The sequence below is a fragment of the Ostrea edulis genome, chromosome 6, assembly GCF_947568905.1.
Source record: "Ostrea edulis chromosome 6, xbOstEdul1.1, whole genome shotgun sequence".
Lineage (NCBI taxonomy): Eukaryota > Metazoa > Mollusca > Bivalvia > Ostreida > Ostreidae > Ostrea > Ostrea edulis.
The window spans coordinates 79,229,845-79,257,432 of NC_079169.1; the positions used below are offsets into that span (position 1 = coordinate 79,229,845).

A 27,588-nucleotide genomic window follows, 5' to 3' on the forward strand; every position below is an offset into this window, starting at 1 on the left:
AGGCAGTTTTGGAAGTGTTTGTTTTAAAATTAAGAATGTATCCTATAAAGTTTCAATAAGGTCTGTTTTAATGGTCACCAGTGATTTTTTGTGAAAATGCCATACAATTCAAATCTAAGAAACCTGATTTACAAAAACCTTTTTATGACATTTTCACAAATTTAAATGTTCTTTACACTTTTGAGAAACCATTGTGGCCTTAGTTTCCCTTTTTGTTAACAATATGCTAATCAAAATAAACCAGATCTGCTTCATTTTGCAACATAACATTCATTTTACAATTGATTCTGTAAGAGAACACAAAAATAGTAAAAGGCATATAAACACTGCCCCCAAGTAAAACCCACAAGTGACCGCCTCAGACGTTCAGAATGTGTGAGCATTAGTTGACAAGCCTTATTTTTACCTTTATGAGGATGCGAGTGATGATGCAGAACTAGAAGAATCAGAATGTAAGTATTCTGAAGAATCCGACTAATTAAGACATGACAAAATTACAAGTTGAAAGAGAGCTTGAACACGTAATACTCAATGTTTATAAACTTGAAATTTGAATCATGCTGAATTAATCATTCTTACACAGCATCTGGGCTAATAAAATTTTATTTGGGATACCAAATTCTGACCTACCAAATTTTGTACTCTTACTTGCCCTATGGGCTTGCAGTAAAAAAAACATTAAGCCCTGCAAAGACTGTAAGGTTATATGATATATATCTGGAAAAGTAGATAATTCTTACAGGGACTATACTTTAAGCATTGTCAATAAAGTTTGACTATTAAAATCTCAGAATTGAACTATTCCCCTCATAAATGAAGAACTTTGATTGTTGAATTACTACAAATCCATAAGAGATCACATAAAATTACTTCAATATTTGATAGAATGGTGAACATGGTAAGTTAGATGTCAATGTTCAGAGTTTTCAAAAGAAAAATCACAGGAGTTTGAAATTTGATCAATAATTTTAGTCAGTAAAATTTACTCAGTTGACCAAGCCACGAGCATTATAGCCGATGCTAACACAGTACACCTCATGGCTTGGTCAACTGAGTGAATTTTATGGACTCTTAGTGATCAATTTCAAACTCTTCCTGTGGTAAAATCTCAAACAAAGAGATCAAGACACAATCTTTTGATGTGAATCTACAGTGTTCAAAATTGGTTTAAAATTTGTTATAGACCACGGGTCTATGCCAAAACAAGATGATATAGGCCTCATCAAATTGGCATAGACTGCAACATTGAATAAAAATAGCACAAATTTAAAACACTGTCATTTATACTTTTAAAGTAATTAGAAAGCATATTTCCTTTCTATTTCCATAACAATACTCTCCTTTTCCTGTAACGTTTACCAGACGTCGAAGGTCAGTCCGCGAAGCAAGGCTCTAAAGGTAACACGTATGTAAAAGAAAAAAGTCAATATCAGCAAAAGAAAAAGAGATAAATCTCTATATACGTTCACTGAAATTTTCGTGATCCATATGGGCGCCGCCATTTATTTTTTCATTACCTGCTTCAACAGTTATTCGTGTTTTATATTATAGAATACTCTAACGTGCAATTCGTAATTTAAACACTCAGTTTGTTCAAAGTGAATAGTATAATTATCATTGTAACAAGTTTTAGCAAATAAATACATATAAAACCGTAATACGACTAAATAGATGAACGAGTTCATGAGTTTCTTTGAATAAGAATATACGATAAAATTACGGTTACTTTTTACCATTTCGAATTTATTGGTTAATTTTGTTTAGTTTTATAACGGCCTTTTTCATTGCATACGGAATGTATTATTGTTGTTTATAATTGTTTGCTTTGAAAAAGAGAAAAAAGTCAAAGCTAAATGCGACGTCACAATGCACAGTTTACGTCGCCTTGCATTTTATTTCCCACGTTCAATGAATAGGCGGATCATGTAAAACTGTTGTCCCCATATAAACTCCTTTAATATTGAGATGTTACTGGGTGTTTAGCGCAAGGAAATTTCATTCAAAATATTATATATATTTTTAAATGAATCATAATCTACCGTACTTAACGGAATTATGATTACCACTCGGGACACGGAGTTACGTACATGCTTCGCTCGGTCCAACGGTCACACCGTATACATATTAATTATTAGATTCTGATCTAACAGAGAATATTCGCACTATAAATAACTGGGTACTCACTGACTGCATCAAGCGAAATCACATGCGATTTACGGGTTAGTAGAGACAACATTCACATTAAAAGAAGCACGTGTCGATTGGAGAACTTAGATGATTTTCGTGATTTCTACGTGTAATATACAACATTCAAACGTGTTTACTTACAGTACAACGTCTGTGTATTTTGCTCGATGTCAACGTCATCTTATTTGACATTTGATTGGTCAATAAATTTTGACTATTAAATGATAAATCGTTCTTGTTCTATTCGATAGTTGTTTACATTATACAATACATACCTATGGTAACTATTTTACACTAAGAGTGATCTAATATTCATATCAGCAACTACAAGTACACTTTGAGATGTACAAGAGTCTTTCTGGTCGTGACAATGAAGGACTTTGATCCAATTTCGAAACAAATTAAGTATGAGTTGCCATATACCGATGTAACTTTCAAAATGGCTGCGCACACCTGTCAGAATTTCGTAGAACAGTTACAGTAGGCTACGCACTTTTTAGACATGACACAAAACTTAGTACAGTATATAGTGGTCCGAAAGGATCTTTTGAGATCTGGGTGGCCGACTGGTGCACTCATTACCCAGGCTTGTCATGCTTGCGTTGCTGCAATACACCAATTCTATGACAATGAAAACACAAAGAAATATCTCGGTGATGTAGACCGAATGCATAAAGTAACATTAGAGGTACGATTAATTTTGACATAATATATTTAACGGCGTGACCGTGTTTGAGGGCGAAGCAAAAAGGTATTGGCATTAGTATCTATATCCAAAACAGGACACACACACAAAAAAACAAACCCAAACCCGAATCAGCACGAGGACAGAGCTATATCAAAGCATCCTAATTTTGGACATTTGATCCGCCTATATAATGAACGCGGGAAATATAACGCAAATGATGTAAACAGTGCATTGTGACGTCATATTCAGCGTCGTTATTTAGCAAATTTATAAACATAGGAGACATGGCGCAATTGTGTTGATCGAGGAGTATGATTAAGAAAATAAGGTTTACATGCTTTTAACGATTTTATGTAACATCTCAGAACGACCTGAACTAGGGTAGACGAGATTCAAAATGGAGAAATACATGTCCAGGCGCTAATATTTTCAAGTTCCAAAGGTATGGTTTAATTTTTCATTATTTTCCTATAATTTCCTTTTAAACATGTATATACGTGTTACCTAAAGGGAGAGCTCCGATCCGCTCCCTTCGGGCCGTGAGAGGGCTTCGCTCTCTAATATGTATATGGTTGTACTGTAAGTTAACACGTTTGAATGTATATAGGTGTTACCTATAGGGAGAGAGGAGCTCTTATGGCCCTTGGGGTCATGACAGGGCTTCACCCCTTAAAGACCCAAAAATATTACCATATGGTTTCTTCACAGATCACTGGATGTGGGCAGAGTTCATCTATTGTCATTGTTATTTGCCTGGCCAAGTGATCAGGGTGCTGTGTATACTTTTGATGTACACAGGAAGGGTCTCAGGGCTGTCTGCAGTGTTTCTGTGGTCATAGTGTTTGTATAATGGTTGTATCCCTATGGCTAGATGACATACAGTCTACACCACCCCCTCTTTCTCTCTTTTACTCTCAGTCATTGGCTCAATGAATAATTTCTTTTATAAATATAGAACTATCATAAATTGATGATATAAATTATTTCAATAAGTTACAAGTTTTAGAAATTAATGGGCAAATTATTGTTTGATTTCTGATTGTTTAATTTATTATAATACATGTATATAGAGGGGGAAATTACAATTATATTAAAATTGCATTGTTCAGGTGTGTTTTTAAAAACAATTGAATTACAAGAAAATAGTAGTTGTGGACAGGTCAATGCTATCAAAACTCTAGAATACATGGCTTCCTCAAGATCTAAAGAATGTCTGTAGGTACTGGCTGTTATTGTTATCAAAACACCTCTCTGGGGTAGCTCTTGCTGCAGATGTCACTCCACCTGAGATCTATTGTTAAATGTTTGATTGACAGATGGTTAACAATTTGGGGGTGTTAACTTAAAGTTGGGTCTTTAAGGAGGTTCCCACCTGAGATTTGGAGTAATGTAAATTTTTTGGAAAGTGTATTTTTTATTTCTACATTGAAGGAGAATTAGGAAATTAAAAAGAATAACTGGGGTCGAAACTTATGCAGCAACGTTGATATGAAATTTCTTGACTGGTGTAAATTTTAAAGCGCCAATGCATGTCATGTTGAGTGTGTGTCACACTTATTCAGCAAAACACCTGTTGATGGGAATTAATGTTTACTTTCTGGCTAAATAATCGCGTTTTAACAAGAAGATCTCGATATAAGGGAAGTGTTCCCAACCTGTAACATACCAGGAACTCTCTTATTATGACCAACAAATAATATATATTATGTTGATGATACCTGGCATGGGTACTTGAAGTTAGATAAGCACTGCATGTGTCTATATGGCCTATAAAAATGAACTTTTTCATTACTATATAAAATTTGCATTAATTTCAAGTGCACGAGGATGATACCACCATGGCATTAGCCTTTAGGGCGAGCTTCAACGTGAATCGTTGATCATGGACCTTCACACTATACATGCATGTTTATGATGTGTAACAATTGGTGTCACAATTTCCCTATAAAAGGTTTACCTTTTCATTCTTAATTTGAAAATCCCGACCACTAATTGTGCATGATACAATTCAAATGTAAATATAAAATGATATCAAATTCTTTAATCTTTTTTAGGCAACAGATGAAGAGAGCATTGTGAAACTTTCAGAAACATTGACCAGTAAAGGGATTGATCATAAATTGTGGATAGAACAACCAGAAAACATACCAACATGTATAGCAACTAGACCCTACGTGAAGGAAAACATCCAAGAACATTTTAAAAAGTTCAAGTTGTTTAAATCATGAACATAATATAATAGTATCTTTGATTTCAATGAAATAAAATTAGTAGATACCTGTACATGGTGACAAATATTCCTTATACTGTGGTGATTGTGACAGCTAGTTTGGTCAACTTTGGTGGTTTTGTGCTGTCAGATTTCTGCACATGTATAATTACAAAGCTTGATTTCCAAACATGCTCTCTTACTTGGGTCAAATTAGAATATATGTCTGTTAATTTCTTATTTCACTCAGAAAAAAAAAATTGATGGGTAGGTAGGTAAAACATTTTATTTGATTGAAAAATTTTAATTTCTTTTTTCGACATTTCTAGCGAAGTTCGTATGTGTTCACCAACACAAGCTTTATGAGTCAGACTACAGGAGTTGCAGTTTTATCAGTATAGCAGGGATGTCACGTAGTACAGAGCTGTGTTCAACATCATAGGGGCTATAGGTGTGGTGGCTGATTTGTGCCATTTTACAATTTGCTGTCTTAATTTTGATTATTTTGAGGCGAAAAGTAGGTAATATCATCTTTTCGTTATTTTGGGATGAAAAGTCACTAAATTTCGTTTTGTTGTCTTTTTGCTTCGAAATAACAAAAAGACGAAATAGTGTAAAATGGCACAAATCAGCAACCATACCTAGCCCCATGCAAGGCTAGCCGCTACGATCTTGAACGCAGCCCAGGGTCCTGATCGATCTCTTTGGATTGGGAAATACATCTGCGACATTGATGGCCTTGTATCTAGATGTAGGTATACAATATAAACAACAACCACTGATCGAGCTTCGCAGGTGTATAACGACAGGAACGCCACATGATTTTGGCAAACTTTACTCTGGTGCTCTGCTTAGTCAAAACACAACAGCACACATGAAAATGTGTCCCTCCTTATTTTTGGTAATCCACCCAGGCACCCACCCCATGCAAATTCTGCTCTGATACTTTACTTAGTCAAAAACACAACAGCACATGTTGTAATGTGTCCCTCTTTATTTTTGGTAACCCCCCCCCCCCTTTGCTTAAAGTCACCAAGACACTAGATGTAAAACCTAGTCACACAGACACAGAACCTTGCCCTGGAACAGAGTGGATAGCTGAACAATTCTTTATTTACTTTCTGACACAGCTCCTAGACCTGCCCCCGGCTTTACATTCACTCTATAAGGTAGTGGGGTTGTATTTTAATATACCCTTTTCCCCCAGGTTGATTAGTTAATACAATTACTCCTAATTGGTTAGAATTACTGTAATCTGACTGGCTAATGATTGTAGGCATTTCAATCTACATTTTACATTACATATATTATATATATTAGTGGCGAATTTAAGGGGGGCACAGCAGGTATGCATCACCATCCCTAAATTTTCAAATAATAAATACAGTAAATCGTGGTCTGTTGTTTAGAAAAATGTAAACGATAAAAGAAGCAATAATTTCTTCCATTCTCTGAAAAATAAATCTTTTGATTGAATTACTTTTACTGGGAGAACTTATATTCTTTCTAAAAACCCTTAAAATATGTGTCATTTATTAATTTCACCTTATTAAAAATGACAGAAAATACTTAAAATGACTACATAAAAGACATATTTCAAGCCTAATAAAATCTGTAAAATCCAGGAGCTTTGCTCCCTGGACCCACTAAGGGCATCAAGGCGGCTCCTAAACCCCCTGCCTCATAAAGTTCAACCCCCCCCCGCAATTCCTGGATTCGCCCCTGTATCTATGAATTTTTTGTGATTGTTAATTTTTCATACGCAATCGATCGGGGAAATTGGAAACGCACCTATTTTTATTTTGGCCTTATCAACATGATCTCACTTTGCAAACTTTCATATTTGTTGATTGCTTTCAAAAGGTTGAGAAAATGATCAATTTCTCAGACCACTTTAAGACTTCCAACAAAAACTACCAATATAAATATTGGAGAAACAGTTACCAGTACACTTCCAAATACATGAAAAGGTGAAGATAATGAACAGTGTTCAATCTCATGACTCCTATAAGGAATACAAAATTAAAGGTTGGGCAAACATGGACCCTGGACATACCAGAAGTGGGATCAGGTGCTTAGGAGGAGTAAAGCATCCCCTGTCGACAAGTCACACCCGCCGTGCGCCCTGTATCTTGATCAAGTAAATGGAGTAATCTGTAGTCACAATCGGAGTCTAAAGAATGGCCTAATAATTGGTAGGAAACACGTCGGACAGCATTTGACCAAATGACAGGTTGTGACATACTTTCTTTGCATTTTAAAAACAAGACAAATCATGAACTCTGTATGTAATATTTTCAGTTGGCACAAGATGTATGTGTACGAAGTTTGATGGTCCTTACCCCAAGAATCAGTCTGCATCCTGCTACTACGACCTTGACCTTAAGAAACAATAGGCATCCTCCACTTCGTATAAAGTGTATATGTACAAAGTTTGATGGTCCTAGCCCCAACATTTCAGTTTGTATCCTGCCTACAAGGTTTTCCTACTAAGTAATACTACGACCTTGAAAAACAATAGGCATCTTCCTTTCATCATGGTGATCAAATGTACCAAGTTGCAATATCCTAGAGCTTATGTTTCAGTTTGTATCCTGCCTACAAGGTTTTCCTACTAAGTAATACTACGACCTTGAAAAACAATAGGCATCTTCCTTTCATCATGGTGATCAAATGTACCAAGTTGCAATATCCTAGAGCTTATGTTTCAGTTTGTATCCTGCCTACAAGGTTTTCCTACTAAATAATACCTTGACCTTTGACTTCTGACCTTGAAAAACAATAGGCATCTTCCTCTCATCATGGTGATCAAATACATGTATACTAAGATGCAACATCCCGGAGCATACGGTTCGGTTTGTATCCTTCAAGGTTTTCCTACTAGGTGATACTACGACCTTGACTTCTGATCTTGGAAAACAATAGGCCTCTTCCTTTCATCATGATAATCAAATGTACCAAGTTGTAAAATACTAGAGCTTACAGTTCGGTCTGTATGCACAAGGTCCGGACAGATGGACAATGCCATACCATAATACGTCCCATCTTCGACGGGCATATAAAAACTGATCATACGCAGAACAAGCTCTTGCGTATGGAATCAGTAGAGACATAAACGCCATGCACGTGCCATTCAATGGTTTGGTGTGATTTAACATGTTACATACCAATCTAATTGCTCCAAAAGCATTAATTCATCACAATTTTTAAGGAACATCTCCAACAACATTGGCTTAGACCATATTGTGTTACATATATGTAGAATATTATGCCTACACCCTGTGCATACCTATTCATTGCTGTCCATGATATAATGATACTGGCTATGAAGCTACAAATTGAGATACTAGAACACTCTGGTCTCTCTGCCAATACATGTACTTTTGTTATACAAGCAGGACTCCGACCTGTAAACTTGTGGACCCATTGCCATATTTTATGTATACTGAGGTTATATTGTAGGCAACGTAAAGTTCTAATAATATCTAAAAACAGCTTCTACTGCCAAGCAAGTCATTGAGCCATGTAAACATAAGGAAAAAGTTACTAAATTAATGTTTTCAGCTTTGTTGCCACATGTTTTTGCATGTATTACATTGTTACTTCCTTGATTGCTTATGATTTCAAAGAAAAACATGTACATATATCTAGTTTTATAGTGATGATTAACATTTTCTGTGTGGTAGTTCAGTTATGGGGTTGTGAAATCTCAGTCATGCTGAAGCATTTATAATTCATAAAGGATCTCTAGAAGTCAATTTAATGCATTCACCTGACTTGATGGATTGCTTCATATGATCCAGTCTGTAACTCACCAAGATCAAACAACACAACAGATTTTAGAGAAATGGTTTAATTTTTTGTACACCCACACAATAATAATTGTGCAATCAATTTTGGGTAAAATTCATTCCAACACCAGTCAAAACTTGTCGTAAAATTCATAAAATACGGGATATCGGAACTAGAAAATTTTGGAACTCTTCAAAAACAGAAGTTACGAAAATTAAGCATCACTTGGGCAACTCTTGTACATACAAAATAGTGAAGGCTAAAGACGACTCATTTCTGATACAAAAATATCTACCCCTGGTTTGTAAGTTATTTTGCAGAATGTTGTAAGTGAATGTCCTAGTACCAAAAACATGAGTTATTGGATTAAATGGATTTGACATGAGACATACTTATCGTGTTATTATCATGTATAATGTTTGTTGTTTAGTACAAGCAAAGATTGATTTATTAGCTGGTCACTTGTTATAATGGCGATGAGAGGTAGTAGAAATGCAAGTATTGAACTCGTACATCCCTCCCTACTGAGTTTACGATTTTGGGGTTTGGGCAGAATTGCTTTTCTTGCTAAAAAAAAATGTCTACATATATAATGGCACCTTTTTTGCTCCCCACCCCTCAACTTTCAAAATTGACGCTTAACTGTCCCTGAACTCACTATATCTGATAATAATTATTAATAACTAAGTGCTTGTCTACTGAAAGTTGCCCAAGTTAACACAGAAAATGTGATCTCGTTGGGCATACTAAATATTAAAACCACGACGGAATCGGAGACGAAATAATGGTTCTGATATTCCGTATTATATTAATCATTCTGTAGAGGACTATACTAGATATTCGTGGACAAAAATGTACAATATTTGACAAACATATCAAGTTATGTACATGCGGTTCCATCCATTACTTGAATAACTTTAAACGGAAGAAAAAACTTAAAACACAAAACCTAACATTAAATCATTATCACACATGCTAAATTGAACAATAAACTTTAATAAGCGCTTAAGCTACGCTTAGCGCTTAAAAAGCCACAAAATGTCAAAAACAAATTCAACAAGGCGATTAATATATTGCAACTGAAATAAATCAACAATACAAATAATTTATGACTAAGAAATCAATTTCGAATGTCAAATAATTTTATCAGGAATGGGAACTGGACAGTCTCGCAACCTAAAGTTCTCTCATCATAAAATCACATACGATTAAACTTCCATTAGTCCATGTTAAACAGTGGACAATAAACTCATATACAGAACTGTATATGAGTTTATATTCAAGGTTGGGTTTGCTCAAGTGTAAAATTGGAGATGCATCTCCATGTAGTAGAACTGACTTCATTACAAATCTTGAAATGTGAAAGTTCTGTTATAAATCCAATAATTTGACATGCTAATGACTTTCTTCTTAGCAGTGATCCTTAAAGTACTTAACTACCAATTTATTGTGCTTTCCAAAATCTATAAATAACTAGAAAATGAAAGGCACATCAAACAGCCATCAAGACAGGGGGTCACTCCTAGTTTATACTCCATAAAGCTAATCTTAACCTGAGTAAATCCAAATGCTTGTTGCCAGCCGATCATGAATTTAACCTTTGTTAATATCTATGAAAAATTCACAAACAACTTGCTTACAATCTAATTAATTGATCGTATTGTGTAGTGATGTGAGCAGATCAAAGGATCTAATTTTAATTAGATTGTGTTGCTTAATCCTGGTAGTAAATACACTGCAGTAGAACCCTCTTTTATTTTCCCACCAATATCATCGCAATAAATGGGTCATCTTTATAATAAACTACTGGTGTATGATCTATTAGGTTTTATACTGAAACTGTAGATATCCCCGCGCAATGAGTGTCTACAACCTTTATCCATGAAATCCCATTGTGACCTTGACCTTAGGACCCAAAAGTCAATAGGGTTCTTCCTCTCTTGATAAAAAACCTCTATCAATGGAGCAAAAACTGTAGAGTGTCTACAATGGTTTTATTAAATGAAGTCTTTTCTTGACATTTGACCCAAAATCATTAGGGTTCTTCCTCTCTTGAAAACAAAGGTACATGTAGAGAATGAAATCAAAAGAGCAAAAACTGTGGCTTGTAGACTGTCTACCATCTTTTTCTAGGAAGTCCCATTGTGACCTTGACCCCCCAAATCAATAGTGTTCTTCCTACACATACTCACCCACACATGAAGGGCCCATTACTATATACCCCCTCTCACAATGAATTGTGAGGGGAGAAAAAGATGCTCTCAAAGCCTACTTTACCCTAGCTGTCAAGAGTTAAGGTGGCCATTTTACACAAGTATGGAGACTGCAGATACGCTTATTCTGGATTTTGTCTCAGTCAATCATACATGAATTCTGATTACTCCGAAAAGTAACATTTCAGAGGGATCACTAGAGGAACATTCACATTCTGCACATAATTGTTTTGTTTCATAATGAATGAGATTCTCATTGATAGCATTATATGACTTTATAGTCCATTCGCTCACAGGACTTTAGTTGATTAAAACCTGACCTTCAATCTTCCCCTTTCCTTTTTTTCTGTGTCTGCTCCTTCAATGAGCGTCCATAGAAAAACAGGGGGAGCGTGATTGAAGGTCTGGTTTTAATCGGACTGGACATTAGCATGTTGTGTTATTTTTAAAATAAACTGTTTACACAGTATCTCATGTTCTTCAATGTACGGTACATGTAACTGTTATAACACAATTATAAAAATCCATGTGTTCCTGAAATTCAGGTAATAAACAGGTAAAATACACAATCTGAAATTAATGTACAATATTTATACATTGTATGTATGTGTATATACAATAAATGAGAAAATTGATTAAAAAATTCTATCATTCAAAACAAACATCAGTTAACAACTTTTAAAATAATATACTTAAATGTATTTCATCAGCACCATATACCGCCAATTCATCAGAGAACTTGGACATTCATGATGTCTTCAATACATTCTAATCTCACTATAAAAAACAAAAGTGTAACATAGCACTTCTCAGTAGAGACTATGACTAATTCCTACTCAATCAGCTATGTTTACTGGCAAGACATCTATTTTCGGATTTTCTTCAACATCATCAGTGTCTTCTGCATCATTGGAGCTTTCTGTCTCACTGCTGAAAACACATTGCACCAGTAAGTAAAAGAAATATCATCAAGCCAAAGAGTTAAAATACACGACAAGAGTGACTGTCAGCAAGTAGCCCACAGGCCTTACCGGTCACCCAAGTATCAGTTAAAGGTATCGCTAGCCCCAGGGGCTACAAAATCTGTAATAATTTCGCTGTTCTGCATATCTCATTGTCGGAAACCCATGGTTGGTTTAAAAGCTTCTTTCCTCTTTCCATTTAAATCATTTTTGAGTGTTATTGGGATTTAACATGAAGTTGATCACATGATCAAGTCCTATAACCTCAGAGAGTATGATATTTTATTTTTGATATTTTTATTTCTATTATTGATTTCTATTGTGATTTGTGTTCTAACCGAGCTTCCATATTTATGTAGCAGATGACCGAAATAACACTCGTACAACACAAAATATAGTTCATCAGATTTTTATCGAATACATAATTAGGAACAATATCTAAGAGAATATAAGATATAAATATTTAATTTAAAAGGTTAAAAAGGATGAAACAGGTGTGAAATAAAGGTAATTTAGAGTGTAAAGTCAACTGAATTAAAACAAAAAGAGCGAAGTACATGTAAACTACATCCGACACCTAACCGTTCAAAGCTTTACTAGATATATGTCTTGTAATTTATTATGTCAAAATCAATGAAGTTTTAAAGTTACAATCTGATTATTAATCATAAAAATATGGAAAATCAAAGTTTTGATAAGAATACCTAATATTCCAGATTAAACCTGTCATTTCTAATTTCAAGTGAGAAAGGACTGTAAATCCCTATTTATTCATTATAATCATATTGAATAAATAGAAAATTTGTATTGTTTGCTTGTTAATTAATGAATTCAGTCTTTAAGTCTACACTGTCTAAATTGCACATTTTATGCAAACATTTAGCCTATTATAAGATCAAGGATTACTAAACATTGCAAGACAGAATTATAGAGTTTACCCTTATCCTCCCTGTCTTTCCGTCCGATGGCGATGGGATCCATGAGATGTGCAAACTTCTTGGACCTTTCCCCGGATGATGAACCAGCTGTGCCGTACTTTAACTGCTGCCTGCGAACTTCACGAGGAGGTTTAACATAACTGTCTATGTAGGCAAGTTTAGCCGTCCTCTCTAAAAACAAGGTTTGTAAGCATAAACAAACTTCAAAGAAACCAATGAAACACACATAATTACAAAGCTGTTTTTAATTTCAATGTACTCTTCATATGTATGACATACAAATACATGTGTACATGTAATTGAGTACGTAAATACCATTTTCATCATTGTTTTGAATTTACAAGATTTTTATTGTGAAACTAATCTGGAATTAGAATCTAGAGCTATTAACCAGGGTCTGACATTTACTCTTTTGAGAACTACACCAGTCGGGCTACTTCAAATGATTTTTGCTAGACCTGACCTTAAATCCACTAGCCCCGACCAACTTTCCAGAAACTGATAGTTTCTCCATATTTAAATGTACGCGGGTAGGTTAAGGATTCCCTTATAGAATATCACAGTGCACTTTATGCCTTTACTTCTCTGAACTACCAATATACGACGTCATAATGGAAAATGACGTCAAGTCACTGCAAACTTGAGTTGTTATGACGGGGAGAGTGTCAAAAACTTTTAAAGTAAACTTATGACGTCATATACTGGTAGTGCTCAAAAGTACACAAGGATACAGTGAGTTCATTTATCAAACAAAAAGTTTAAAATAATTGTTAAAATGAGCTGCGCTGAAGCGATTTATGTGAAACCCTTCAAACAATTATAAATGACCGTCACATGATCAACGAAGAGTCAAGTGATATCATAACAGATATGTTAATATATAGCCGAGAGAACCTTCTATATAAATTGTCTGTACTTAAGTATATAAATTACAAGTGAAAACCAAAAACCGACCTCGCAATCCAATGTATGCTTTGAACGCATTTCAAACTTCGGGAAGCCTTAACATAGCTGCGTACTTAATTCAAATGACAAACATTGAGTTTGCATGAAGTAAAATGTACTTAATTGTCTCAAAAATAGAGCTTTAGTCTCGTCATTCAATTTAATGCTTTCATTTTCAAACACATTTTTTGTTTCTTTAAATTCTACCCGGCACGGAAATTCTCTAGTACCATTTAAAATAAAATTACCTCAACCGTTTTTTTAAATTTCTATTTCATAAGCCCTGCTTTGTTTCTTCCCAACCTTTTACTTTTTTTTCTTGAGGACGAGAAGTCGCAGTTGAATATAGAGACATTCCCGCACATATGTCAACACCGAAAAATGGCTGTTTACGACGTAATTTATTAATTTGATAAACACTTTCTTATATTTGATACAAATAAACTGGGTTTTTTTTAATGAAAATAAATTCATCTAAAACATAACTTTGCACACATTAACATCGAGTAGATATCGTAAAACATCACTTCCGACCGCAACTTATTTATCAGAAATAAAAATAGTTATTGTGTCATCATGCGGTTCAAAATTGCTCGCAAACTCTACAGTTATTCTTTTTTAGTTAAGAATAAAATATCTTATGGTTTAAAGTAAAGTTTCTTGTTTATTTTTTCAACACGACCAGTCGGACTAGTAAATCAACATTTTACCCGACCGGACCTATAATTTAGTAGACTCAGTCGGTCGGACGTGCCTTAGTGTCAAACCCTGTTAACAAAACTAATTCTGATTTTATTGTCACACAGCAATAACCACATCTTAATAATCACTGAAATCGAAATAGGGGGAGCACATCTTTTAATGTGTGTGCAATTAAACTGGCCCAACGATTGTGTAAAACAATGAAAACTATGGCAGTTACATACAACTCAAACTACACATGGATTCTTCCATAAACACTCTCGGACAAATATGTCCATCATAATACACATAGAAAATTTTTACCTTTTAACAAAAAAAAATCCAAATTAAGAAGATCCTATTTATATATAATTCTAAATGTTTCTCAAATCATTGCACAAAGTTAGAATGGTGTTAAATGAAAGTGGTTACAGTTCCAGATTAAATGTCCAAACTAGGTTTCTGAAAGACTCCTACACTTGCGACAAAAGTAACAATTTGTAACAGGAAGGGAGAAAATGCAACAAACCAGACTGGAATTTGAACCCAGGCCCCTTGAATCTCTATTCAGGTGGTCTACCCACTGAGCTATCTGGCCACCAGCGATCGAACCCGGCTGAAAGCTACGTAGCATTCCTCCCTCCTTAAATTGTCTTCGTCCTTGAAGACACAACCCAGATTCTTTTGCCCCTGGCAGGACTTTCACCTGCAAGTCCAGGGGTGGTCAGCAACACCAAATGTAACAGGAAGGAAGAAAATGCAACACGCCAAACCAGGATTCGAACCTGGGCCCCCAGAATATTTAGCCAGGTGCTCTACCAACTGAGCTACATGTATCTGGCCACTTGCAATCGAACCCGGCCGACCGCTACGATTCAAAGTGCCTTGACAACAGTTCTCTGTCATTTAACCATTTTAGTGAATAAAAGTCGGTGTAAATATAGGATCTCCCATGGTTTGTGGCTGGATATGATTATTATCCAATGAGTTGTGTTTTCTATCTCCGAGCCTTGGTGAGGGGATAGAAAACACACATGTTGGATAATAATCCTATCCAACCACAAACCGTGGGAGATTATTTTTATCACATATTTTATCCTAACAGACCTTTCCATGATAGGCCTACTGACCCAGTTATTGACATTGAACATCCAAACGAAGACCGTGCGACATCTATGACACAGATTCGGACGACTGACATACTAGTATTCATGAATAACACAATTTCAAAGTAAAACGTTCTAAAATGTAAATGTTTTTCTCATTACAAAATGATCTTTTATGAATTAAACATTGCGACAGTCAATGTTTGCTTTTATTTATATTTCCCAATGAACTATTTGCAGCAGCGTAATGTTAACGTTACAGATGTAGTTTGGATTTAGGTATTAAACAAAACAGAATACTGGGTCAGTATTATGGAAAGGTCTGTTAGCATAAAATATGTGATAAAAAGAATCTCCCACGGTTTGTGGCTAGATATGATTATTATCCAACTCTTTGTATGTTTTCTATCCAACCACAAACCATTTCAGTGAATAAAAGTCAGTGTAGACATATTTACAGCAATTTGGTGAATACAGCCAAATAAAATATTTGCAGTGGTACTTTGAAATTTACCTGGCACTGCCTTTGCCATAGACTGAGATATGTTATCTTTGATTGCTTTCAGCTTCCTTTCCTTCTCATCAAATTTTCTCTGAAAATATACACATTAAGGTTTTACAAAATCTAAAGACATCGCTTAATCTTATATTGACAATTATTAATTTTCTTGCACACAGGGGTCTGTGACTTAACCCCCATGCATTGATAAATTTGTTTTCCCGAGTTTTGATTTAAAAATAGCAACGCTAACAAGTACACAAAAATGCAATGTAAATCATTTCCTTTCAGAAGCAATCTAATTTAATAATGATAATCATTTAACAAGAGGCCCATGGGCCACATCGCTCACCTGAGTCACCTTGGCCCATATCTGAAGACTTTCCATATATATTTGCATGTAAAACCTTGGTCCCTATTATAGCCCAAACTACCCTTTGCAAACTTGAATCTACACTATGTCAGAAAGCTTTCATTTAAATGTCAACTTCTTTAGCCCAATGGTTCTTGAGAAGAAGATTTTTAAAGCTTTTTCCTATATTTGTATGTAAAACTTTGACCCCCCCCCCCCCACTTGTGGCCCCATCCTACCCCCTGGGGGCCTTGATTTGAACAAACTTGAATCTGCACTATGTTAGAAAGTTTTCTTGTAAATATCAGCTTTTCTGACTCAGTGGTTATTGAGAAAAAGATTTTAACTATATATTTGTATGTAAAACTTTGATCCCCCTTATGGCCCCATCCTACCCCTGGGGGCCATGATTTGAACAAACTTGAATCTGCACTATGTCAGAAAGTTTTCATGTAAAAATCAGATTTTCTGGCTCAGCGGTTCTTGAGAAGAAGATTTTTCCTATATATTTGTATGTAAAACTTTGATCCCCTATTGTGGCCCCATCCAACCCCCGGAGCCCATGATTTGTACAAACTTGAATCTGCATTATGTCAAGAAGCTTTCATGTAAAAATCAGCTTTTCTGGCTTAGTGGTTCTTGAGAAGAAGATTTTTAAAGTTTTTCCCTATATATTTGTATGTAAAACTTTGATCCCCCCTTGTGGCCCCATCCTACCCCCAGGGGCCATGATTTGAACAAACTTGAATCTGCACTATGTCAGAAAGTTTCCATGTAAAAACCAGCTTTTCTGGCTCAGTGGTTCTTGAGAAAAAAAATTTCCTATATATTTGTATGTAAAACTTTGATCCCCTATTGTGGCCCCATCCAACCCTCGGGGCCCATGATTTGAACAAATTTGAATCTGCATTATGTCAGGAAGCTTTCATGTAAATCTCAGCTTTTCTGGCTTAGTGATTCTTGAGAAGAAGATTTTTCCTTTATATTTGTATGTAAAACTTTGATCCCCTATTGTGGCCCCATCCAACCCTAGGGGCCCATGATTTGAACAAACTTGAATCTGCATTATGTCAGAAAGCTTTCATGTAAATTTCAGCTTTTCTGGCTTAGTGGTTCTTGAGAAGAAGATTTTTAAAGTTTTTCCCTATATATTTGTGTGTAAAACTTTGATCCCCCCTTGGGGCCCCATCTTATCCCCGGGGGCCATGATTTGAACAAACTTGAATCTGCACTATGTCAGAAAGTTTTCATGTAAAAATCAGCTTTTCTGGCTCAGTGGTTCTTGAGAAGAAGATTTTAAAAGATTTTTCCTATATATTTGTATGTAAAACTTTGATCCTCTACTGTGGTCCCATCCAACCCCAGGGGACCATGATTTGAACAAACTTGAATCTGCATTATGTCAGGAAGCTTTCATGTAAATTTCAGCTTTTCTGGCTTAGTGGTTCTTGAGAAGAAGATTTTTAAAGTTTTTCCCTATATATTTGTATGTAAAACTTTGATCCCCCCTTGTGGCCCTATCCTACCCCCAGGGGCCATGATTTGAAGAAACTTGAATCTGCAATATGTCAGGAAGCTTTCAGGTAAATTTCAGCTCTTCTGGCTCAGTGGTTCTTGAGAAGAAGATTTTTAAATGACCCCACCCTATTTTTGCATTTTTGTAATTATCTCCCCTTTGAAAGGGACGTGACCCTTCATTTGAACAAACTTGAAAGCCCTTCACCCAAGGATGCTTTTGGCCATGTTTGGTTGAAATTGGCCCAGTGGTTCTGGAGAAAAAGTCTAAAATGTGAAAAGTTTAACAGACAGACGGACAGACAGACAGACAGACAGACAGACGACGGACAAAAAGCGATCAGAAAAGCTCACTTGAGCTTTCAGCTCAGGTGAGCTAAAAACACAAAACAAATTAGGAATCTATAATAAACTTATGTATTGCAGTTTTTAAGACACGAAGATCGACACTGTACCAGATATAATTCACGGTATGATTCAAATTCATCAGGCTCTGATCCTCGGAATTCCCGCTCACAATGTAACTTCCACAGTGGATCACTGTCCTCTAGGAAATGCTGAAACAATAGAACACCTGACATGTTTTATTTTTATAATAATGTGCACATATACAAATGTGCTAACAAGCTCTGATATCTTCAAGTGTCTCAAAACGTGAATATTGAGTACCAATCATCTTAAAAGGAACCAACATGCACTCACTGGGTTGAAGTCCTCTAATCTGTACAATTGAGCAGGAGTACATTTTTTGAGCACTGGTTCCAGTATGTAGAATGGCACAGCGCTCCCTACAGCTTCAATACCTACAAAAAAACAGACTTTCTGTATCTAAATCAAACCCTGTCATTGCATGTTATGTCAGTTCCACTTGTCAAATGGGATTTAATATACATTGTACAATTCATATAAAATGTGAATTAATGTTATGGTTTTCATTAGACATGCAACATCATAGTAAAATTCATATTTTAAATAACTTATGATAACATCAATGAATTTGGTCATTTTCAAGAAATCTCTCCTCTTCAAGTCAAGTGAGATTTAACACACTAAAATTCATACTTACTATCAATATGGTTCATAAGAAGATTGACACAGATTTCCTGAAGTGAGACTACTATAGGAACAACATTATTTTTTTTCCCAGAGTACACCTGGGTCCTAGCATAGCTCTTCTGTCCAATCAAAGAATCGTCAAACTGATCAGCAGCAGATAGGTTCTCATCCACCTGGTAAAAAGTGGGTGTGGTGTTGTTACGCACCAGACTGGCAAGGTCTCTCTCAGAGAGCTTCAGCTAGGAATGGATTTCAAATACCCGATTACCAATACATTTCATAAAGCACCTGTTTTCATTTACAAACATAGGATGAGCAAATCACACATAGCTCACCTCAGTGATGATCATCGATAAATGAGGCTTTTCACAAAAACAAATTCAACAAATACAAAAATGGCAATATCATGCTATGATTTTGTTGAATATATGTACAATGTCATATGGTAATTCTGCTTGTAATATAATGTAAAGAGTTATTAGCAAATTTGACTGTGCCCAAAAATTTTACCGCTAATCTACTCTGTTTTAATCTGGTAAATCATCAAGAACATCAGAGCTCAGGGGTTGAAAATATTTTTCACATGCTGAAGTCCTGCACACCACTAATACAGATAATCAATTCACTACATGTTCACCTGAGTCACCCTTCTTACCACTGATACAGATTATCAGATAATCAATTCACTACATGGGAGTCTGGGATTTTTCCTATACATAATATCACATGTACTATATAAAGCTTTTATCCATTTATGTGGCAACTTCCTGGCCCTGTGGTCATGGTTTGAACAAACTTTTAAGGAAGTTTTCAAGTACCATAGGTTGACTTTTCTGGTAAAAAATTCTTGAGAAGATTTTATAAAACCTGCATCTTATCTTCTGAATACAAATGATCTCCCATTGGAAGGACATACTGATATGTCCCTTGGTTTGAATTTGTCGGAACCCTTCATCAAAAAATTTTTTGTGCCAAGGATGGTGGAAATTGGATTAGTGGTTCTGAAGGAGTTAAATGTGAAACAATGTCAATTACAACAGACAAAGGTTGTTTTTTTTTCATCAGAAAAGTGAACTTGTTCCATGCAGGTAAACTAAGCATATATGTACAATAAAGCTGTACACATGTATAAATAAAATGATCAGTCTTTTACCTTGGAGGCTGGAGTAGGAACCTTTACTTTGTCACTACCCATCATGTCTCCTTTTACTGATGTTAACTCAGCTTTTGATTTCTTTTCCTCAGATGCTTCTCCCTTCTTTTTTATCTTGAACTTGGATTTGAGTTTTTCATAATTTGGATCTGCTTTGGGTTTTTTCACAGGAACAACAATGCTTTCCTCAAAGGACACGACCTCTTTGCTCTGGTCACTGGAGCGCGACTTTTTGGACTCTGATTTATTGTCCTGTTTCTGGTCACTGGAGCGCGACTTTTTGGACTCGGATTTATTGTCCTGTTCGTGTTTTCGTTTTCTGTCTTCTTTATCCTGTTTGTGACTGCTAGATTTTGAACTAGAACTTGACCTTGATTTATTATGTGAGGAATGAGATCTATTCCCAGAATCATCTTTTCCAACTTTTTCCTTGTGTGAACTGGATCGTTCTTTGTCATCATCAGTTCTTCTCCTTTTATGAGAATCAGAGTTTTTACCCTTGTTTGGATAATCCGTGAGCATTTCCCCTGAGGAGAGATTATGGGACTTTTTATCAGAAATGCTAGAAGAATCTTCTCTCTTTGGCACTTGAGGTTCCATGTGATATTTATTGAGGGCCTCATTTAGCAGGGCCTCATGGTCCACATACTCATCATTAAAAGAGAAACCTCCGGGTTCATCTTCCATCTCACCATCAGAGCTAAATCCATTCCACTGCCCCAACACCTTGCTCTGATTGTGATCCACTACATCCGTTTCTTCTACAGAATTCTCACTCTCACTGTCAGATAACGTGCGCTTTGTTTTTGTGACTTCTCTATCACCGGATTTAGAACTGGAATGATTCATATCATGTCTGGTTTTATCACAGTTTTCTTCTGAATAAGTATATGATCTCTTATCATGGTGGTTTTTACTGTTAGGGTTGCTGCTATCATGCTTACTGTGACTTCCTGAGTGATCACTGTGTTTGTTGGGAGTTTTGTCTTTGCTACTTGACTGACTACTGGAGCGCTTATGCTCAGAGTGCCTACTTTCACTTTTACTACTTTCATTTGAAGAATGTCCATGTTTATGACCAGAGTGTTTGCTAGAGTCCCTGCTGGAATGCTTCCTTTCAGAGAGTTTGTTGTCTTTTTTATCACCTATTTCAACATTAGATTGAGAGTCTTTAGTTTTGGAATGAGACCCATGACTTTTGTGGTTTTCCTCCTTCTTAACATCTTTAGTATGAGATTGTTCTATCTTAGACTTCAAACTAGTTTCATTCTTTGAGTGTTTACTATTACTACTTGACTTTTTCCCATCTCCAGTTGAAGACTTTTGTCTCCTTTCCTCATTTTTCTTTTCATCCTTACTTGTTTTTTGTTCTCGGCTCAATGAATGTCTTTCATCTTTTTCTCTAGAACTATACTTTGATCTATCCGATTCCTGGTGTTTACCCCCTTTACTGCGTGATGAGTGACTTGACGAATGTCTATTTGTGTTATGGTTTTGCTCATCTGCCACTCCACTTTTTTTGTATGGAGATCTTGTGTTTTCTTGTACATCTGGACTCATTTCCTTTTCATGGTGATTATACTCTGGATTTTCTGAATTATTTTCTACCTCCGGACTAGTATTTGGATTTTCGGACACAGACTGGTCATTGCTTTCTTCCTCTTCATCTTCTTTAGATTGTATGCGAGCAACCATAGACTTCCATTCTGTGACAATGCTTTTAGCAAGAAATCCCAAATCCCCACCTCTCTTTCTGAGTCCATTAACAACTTTCCCTATTTTTGTCTTCTGTTGATATAAAAACAGTTCATTCAAATAAGCAAGATAGCATAACAGAATATTTGTTCTAAAAAAAAATCCAAATATATTGAAATAAGACTGCAAAAAGGTAATTAAAAGAGCTAAAATATAATGCTCTAGACTTTCATTTTTACAAGTATTTTATTTGCTTGTGCAATAATTTTCTTTTGCAATACAAACCTGCAGAATGTCAACCGTTACTGGGATGTCTGCTAGCTTTAATAGTGTTTTTTGTAACTGTGAAAACAAAAGGTGAAAGGATAAAGTTACTATACATAAAGTGTAAGTCACTTCTACACTTCAAGTTACCATACATAATGTGTAAGTCACTTCTACACTTCAAGTTACCATACATAATGTGTAAGTCATTCCTACACTTCAAGGGTTGTGTTCAAATACTGATCTGGTCACAGCAGGTTTTATTTTACAAAATGCCACAGTGCCTACTTCTAGTAAACTGATCCCCCATTATCAGATTGTTAAAGGTTAACAGCTATGTATATTTGTGTATCATTGAATTAAATGAAATCTGTTTTTCTTCTGCTGAACAAATCCAGTAGTGTCAGAGGGCCCGTTACAATAAACATTCATCACATGTATGATAAAAAACGTCAAACTGATTCCTTATTTTACGCAGATACTTAATACGGCGAAATGACTCGTATACGTCAAATCGCATAAACATGAATTCACGTGTGATCTGATAATCAAGAGTTCTTGCATGTATTTTAGCAACAGAAAATTAAAAGCGAGTAAATTTTATTTTGCAAGTGATGCCTCTCAAGAAATTACACGATAATAAATTCCTTGCATATATTTAGGAATCTACAGCAATCACAATAGTCATAATCAATGTAGTAAGACTGAAATAGAGCTGATGGAAACAAGACTAGAAGCATTTGTGTGTTGCATGTGATTCATTGAGTGTTGGAAGATTCATAACTCTGAGGTCTGACACTGTGACCTATACTTTATCCTTGATCAACTCGTTACAGTAAAACTCGAATATAGCGACCACGGATATAGCGAAATTACGGCTATAGCGAAGTGAAATCAATTTCCCCGGCAAATTCTTTATATATTCTATATAAAAATATGTGTTTATAACGAACACGGATATAGCGAATTTACGGATATAACGAAGTAAATTCATATTCCCCTTGAATTAAAAATTAACGTAAAAATCACCTTTTATAACAAGTTTTTTTTTCCGTTTTAAACTCATGAATTTTAACAATCGCTTATTACGAAATTTGTTCATATTTTTCTTTCGACATGTTCTTGCGTGACTTAATAATCCCTAAAGATAAATTATCATATATAAATCAGTGTGTATATATCTTGTACAACAATATTTCTTCTCGAAAATACATTGGCTAAATTTCTCTTAGAGACAATATAAACTCAAGTATATTGATTGCTACTTTCTTATGCAACTGATATACATGTAGAACAAATCAGTTTTATAACGAATTCGTTATATTTTAATTATGAATTCGCTATAAACGTATAGCAAATTACGCTTATAGCGAATTTTTACAGATTGTCCGCAGAAATTCGCTATATCAAAGTTTTACTGTATTTAGTTCTAAGTTTAGGTCTATTTCTTGAAGCTGTGTTTGAAAAACTTCCTGAGCACATTCACTTATGCATTGATGGGTATTTGTCCCACTGCAGGGCTCGAAATTTACATAATATGCCCGTCAGTCTGTGACTGGTTAAAAGTCTGGCGGACTGACTGACATTAGTTTTAGTCAGTGTGATGGGACTGGTTAATTTTCTAAAGCATCATTTTAGAAAATATACACATGAAATTTTATACAGTGAAACTTCTCCAAACCGGCCCCTCAGAAAACCGGTTCTCCCTGAATATCGGTCGATTTTCAAAGTCCCGGCAGAAACCTTAACATTTCCTTACAAAGAAAGTCTCACAAAACCGGCCACCCCTGAAAACCGGACATCGGCCACTTTTTATAGTACAATTGTTAACAAACATGTGTAATTTACCCTTATAATACTGGCCACTATTTGTAGACTAGAAAATTTTGGCCAGAGGGGTGATTAAGACCGGCCAGGTGAAAAATGACTGACCTACCAGCCAGGTGGGAATTCGAAATTATGGACCGGAGGTGTGAAAAACACAAGTGGCCTCTATATGTTCTATAGTTTACCTGTGCTGTCCAGGGTGCTAATTGGTGCTTGGCTAATCAAAGTGATCCTTTTGAATTTCTGTACAAAATTTTATAAACAGATATGCACATATTGAATGACTACAATCAATATGCCATATTGTTGCACCATGGATATAAGTGGTAGTTAATAAACAACAAACCCATGACTGTTAATGATAATTTTCAATAGATAAATAATTTTTGGGGGGGTTTCCATTGACTTAAAATTCCTAAAAACACATCACAATTAAAATTATATATCTACTACTCTACTTTTCAAAAACGTCAAAACAAATTTGTTAATGATATAAGCAATGGACGTAAACAGAGTTTTTATAGGTAAGGGGAATTCCAATAATAGGCCTTTGTGTTTTCTTTATGTATCCTGTTATAAATTTTAAGTTAAAATTAGATGATTGCAGCAAGACTATTTCTTGTAATAATTACCTGTAGGTACAAGCGGTCTAAATTGATCTCCACTGATAATTGATCATAGATCCCCATATCAAAGTGAGCAGTGCCTACTCTGTGTATTAATCGCAGCAATCAAATGGCTATGTGTTTGTTTTGTTTATCAAAACATAAGCCGAAATTCTACATAAATGCTGCTAGTCTACAGATTTCTATACATATATCAAATGCCGTTTTATTTAAACGGACCGTTTTCCATTATTTTATTATGCATGTCAATGTAAAAATGTTTATTCATGTTTAATTAGTTTTAGTGCTATAAATTGAAAATAAACATGTTAGAAAATTATTTTGCTTTATTTCCAATAGTGAAATAATAGTCCTTGAACACCATGTTATATGGTTTGTGGTATGTCAATGAAATATCTAATAAAAATTGAGCTGAAATCTCTCTAAATGCTAAATTCTCGGTATACCGGCCACCCCTCTAAACCGGCCGTTTTTTTCGGTCCGACAGCTGGCCGGTTTAGAGAAGTTTCACTGTACACACATTTGGCATGCTTCGATTTGTAGATATCAGATGAATCTGATTCGTAAATTTATATAAATCCCACATTTAAGTGTTACAATATTGTCTAAGGCATATCAAATTGAGTTAAATTTTATCTTAATAATATTAACGAAATATGTTTAATTATTTCTGGAAAACTCTGTTGGACTGGTAAATTTTTCTGCGGACTGGTTGAAATTATACCCCATCAGTCCGGTTGGACTGGTGACATAAAAAGTTAGCTTCAAGCCCTGCACTCCCGCATGTAAACAAATTGTTTCATGCCTTACTGTGTACAAGAGTTCACTCAGGTGCATCTGAAAACTTTTACATTGGAATGGATAACAATTAATTGATGTTGTGGAAATTGTATTATACATAAACCACACTGTCTGCTGGAGACAAGTACTTCTGTCCAGAGAACAATGATCCCTACTTAAATGTTTTACTTCTAAAACCTTAGTTTGCGCCTACATTTTAATCTCTATGCATGCCTTTTTATATCCAAGTTTTCTTTAACGGTTCCAAAATTATCCCAGTTTTATGATAAAATCCACCATGAATAATGCAAGACTGAAATAGTGCTGATTTATCCATTAGTGTTTTACTTTGGTTCATTTGATTTTCAGTCTGATTTTTATAAAACAGAAATAGACATTTTCTATTGCAGTAGTTAGAGCTATATACGAACTGTGGATGTCAGCCTGGATAGCTCAGAGGTTAGAGCACCTGACTAGAAATGCAGGAGTCCCAGGTTCGATTCCCAGTCCAGCAATAAATTTTCTCCTCTCCTATACTCCAGGTATACTACACTATTAACAAATCTCTATGCTACATCAAAATTATCATCCTGCAATTCTTTGGCTATCTGATCAATGAAAATAATAAACACAAGGCTATAATTCTAATTGTATCAAAACTAGAGGGTAAAATATTGGTCATCCATACTTTACAGAAATTGTCAGGTTACAGGAGGCAAGAAATTCAAAAGATAAGTCAAAATTATTGCATAACAATATGAATTGTTAGCATTATAGAATTCTAATTATCTCAACATCTTGCTAAAAATGCAGAAACTGCATCCTCACCAAAAGATATGCTTAGTTATACAGTATCAAATAATATTCTGACATCATACTATATATAAATCATGTAGTGTTATGCAAGTTTTTGCCCCACATGACACAGTTTCAATATAGCCTCAGTATATTCAAGGAATAACCACTCTCACTAATGTTCCTCCTTCGGAGTTCGAAGCCTCAATTTTGAAATACTTCCCTTTCCCCAATTATTGATTTCATGATGCAAAACAGTCAATTACATGCCTTGCAAGTTGTAGAACGTGACCAAAGCAAGACAAATAAATGGCAAAAACTTCAGTGAAAGAAGCAACTTGAACTTTTCTCCAGTTGCAAAAACTACAACATAACAGTGCCATGCCAGATTATATGCATGTATTTTTTTAACTTCGGAAACTGAAAGTGTTTAGGAACTTGACTTGAACAAAGATTACAGAACTACCTTTTCTTCATCCGTACTGGTCTGTAAGCGGGACCTGTATCTAAGAACTTTACTCTCGATATCATCAGCCATCACAGCAAATCGCCAGCTGTCACTGGCCACAATTTTGTTACGGTAAAGTTACCGGAAGTACAACGAAGGAGGATAACATTCAAAATCGGATGGGATTATAATTTCCGGTAGAAGAATAGATTGATCCAGGCTTACTCCACTTTTCTAACCCAGTGGTTTTTGAGAAGAGGATTTCTAAAGATTTTCCCTATATATTTGCATATCAAACTTGATCCCCTATTGTGGCCCCTCCCTACCCCTGGGGGCCATGATTTTAACAACTTGAATCTGCACTATATCAGGAAGTTTTCATGTCAATTTCAACATTTCTGACCCGATGGTTTTTGAGAAGATTTGTAAATGACCCCATCCTATTTTTGCATTTTTGTGATTATCTCCCCTTTGAAAGGAGCTTCAAGTGGTCCTTCATTTGAACAAACATCAAGTTTGATTAAAATTGGCCCTTTGGTTCTGGAGATTTCGTTTTTTTATACGATGCAGTGCCGGGACCGAGTTGCAGTAGCTCCGCCCCAAAGCCGTTAAGGCACTTGTTTCTGTAAATAAGTTATGACATCTGTATAGTGTTTATTATTAGATTACAAACTTCATAACTTATTTACAGAAATAAGTGCCTATGCTCCACCCACATGTGATTTGTTCAAAGTAAAAAAAGATTGATATCAATTTCCACATCGCATAGTTCAATCAATAACCAAGAAATGTATATATATGTTGCCACCTTTTTAAGGGAGATTCACGATTTCCCCCAAATTTTGTTTCTCACTTTT

The 27,588-nt window shown here is 35.3% G+C and overlaps 3 protein-coding genes across 9 annotated transcripts in view; 1 reads left to right on the forward strand and 2 right to left on the reverse strand.

Moving 5' to 3' along the window:
- Positions 1–2,406, reverse strand: part of LOC125647817 (dyslexia-associated protein KIAA0319-like protein) — a 62,339-nt gene extending 59,933 nt beyond the window's left edge. For 3 of the 6 annotated variants that reach the window (XM_048874638.2, XM_056140922.1, XM_056140919.1), the window contains exon 1: positions 2,329–2,406. The gene's annotated coding sequence lies outside the window, so the exon portion shown is untranslated. Of the gene's footprint in view, positions 1–2,184 lie in introns of all 6 variants that reach the window. The other 3 variants (XM_056140920.1, XM_048874637.2, XM_056140921.1) reach the window with 3 other exon arrangements.
- Positions 2,407–2,595: 189 nt separating this feature from the next.
- On the forward strand, positions 2,596–5,158 carry LOC125647840 (putative peptidyl-tRNA hydrolase PTRHD1). The gene is made up of 2 exons (XM_048874670.2): positions 2,596–2,875; positions 4,930–5,158. Exons 1-2 carry the CDS (start codon positions 2,690–2,692, stop codon positions 5,101–5,103), a joined length of 360 nt encoding a protein of 119 aa, XP_048730627.1. The 5' UTR covers positions 2,596–2,689; the 3' UTR covers positions 5,104–5,158.
- Positions 5,159–8,921: 3,763 nt separating this feature from the next.
- Positions 8,922–26,895, reverse strand: LOC125647820 (transcription elongation factor B polypeptide 3-like). 2 transcript variants are annotated; one of them, XM_048874642.2, is made up of 10 exons: positions 26,750–26,852; positions 25,920–26,096; positions 22,277–22,333; positions 20,297–22,084; positions 19,154–19,382; positions 18,790–18,890; positions 18,543–18,644; positions 16,236–16,314; positions 12,990–13,160; positions 8,922–12,019 (listed from the first exon to the last, which is right to left on the reverse strand). In XM_048874642.2, exons 4-10 carry the CDS (start codon positions 21,989–21,991, stop codon positions 11,955–11,957), a joined length of 2,442 nt encoding a protein of 813 aa, XP_048730599.1. In that variant the 5' UTR covers positions 21,992–22,084; positions 22,277–22,333; positions 25,920–26,096; positions 26,750–26,852; the 3' UTR covers positions 8,922–11,954. The 2 variants fall into 2 exon arrangements, with proteins under 2 accessions (XP_048730599.1, XP_048730598.1); XM_048874641.2 differs by lacking the exon at positions 25,920–26,096 and having other exon boundaries at positions 26,750–26,895.
- Positions 26,896–27,588: the final 693 nt, after the last annotated feature.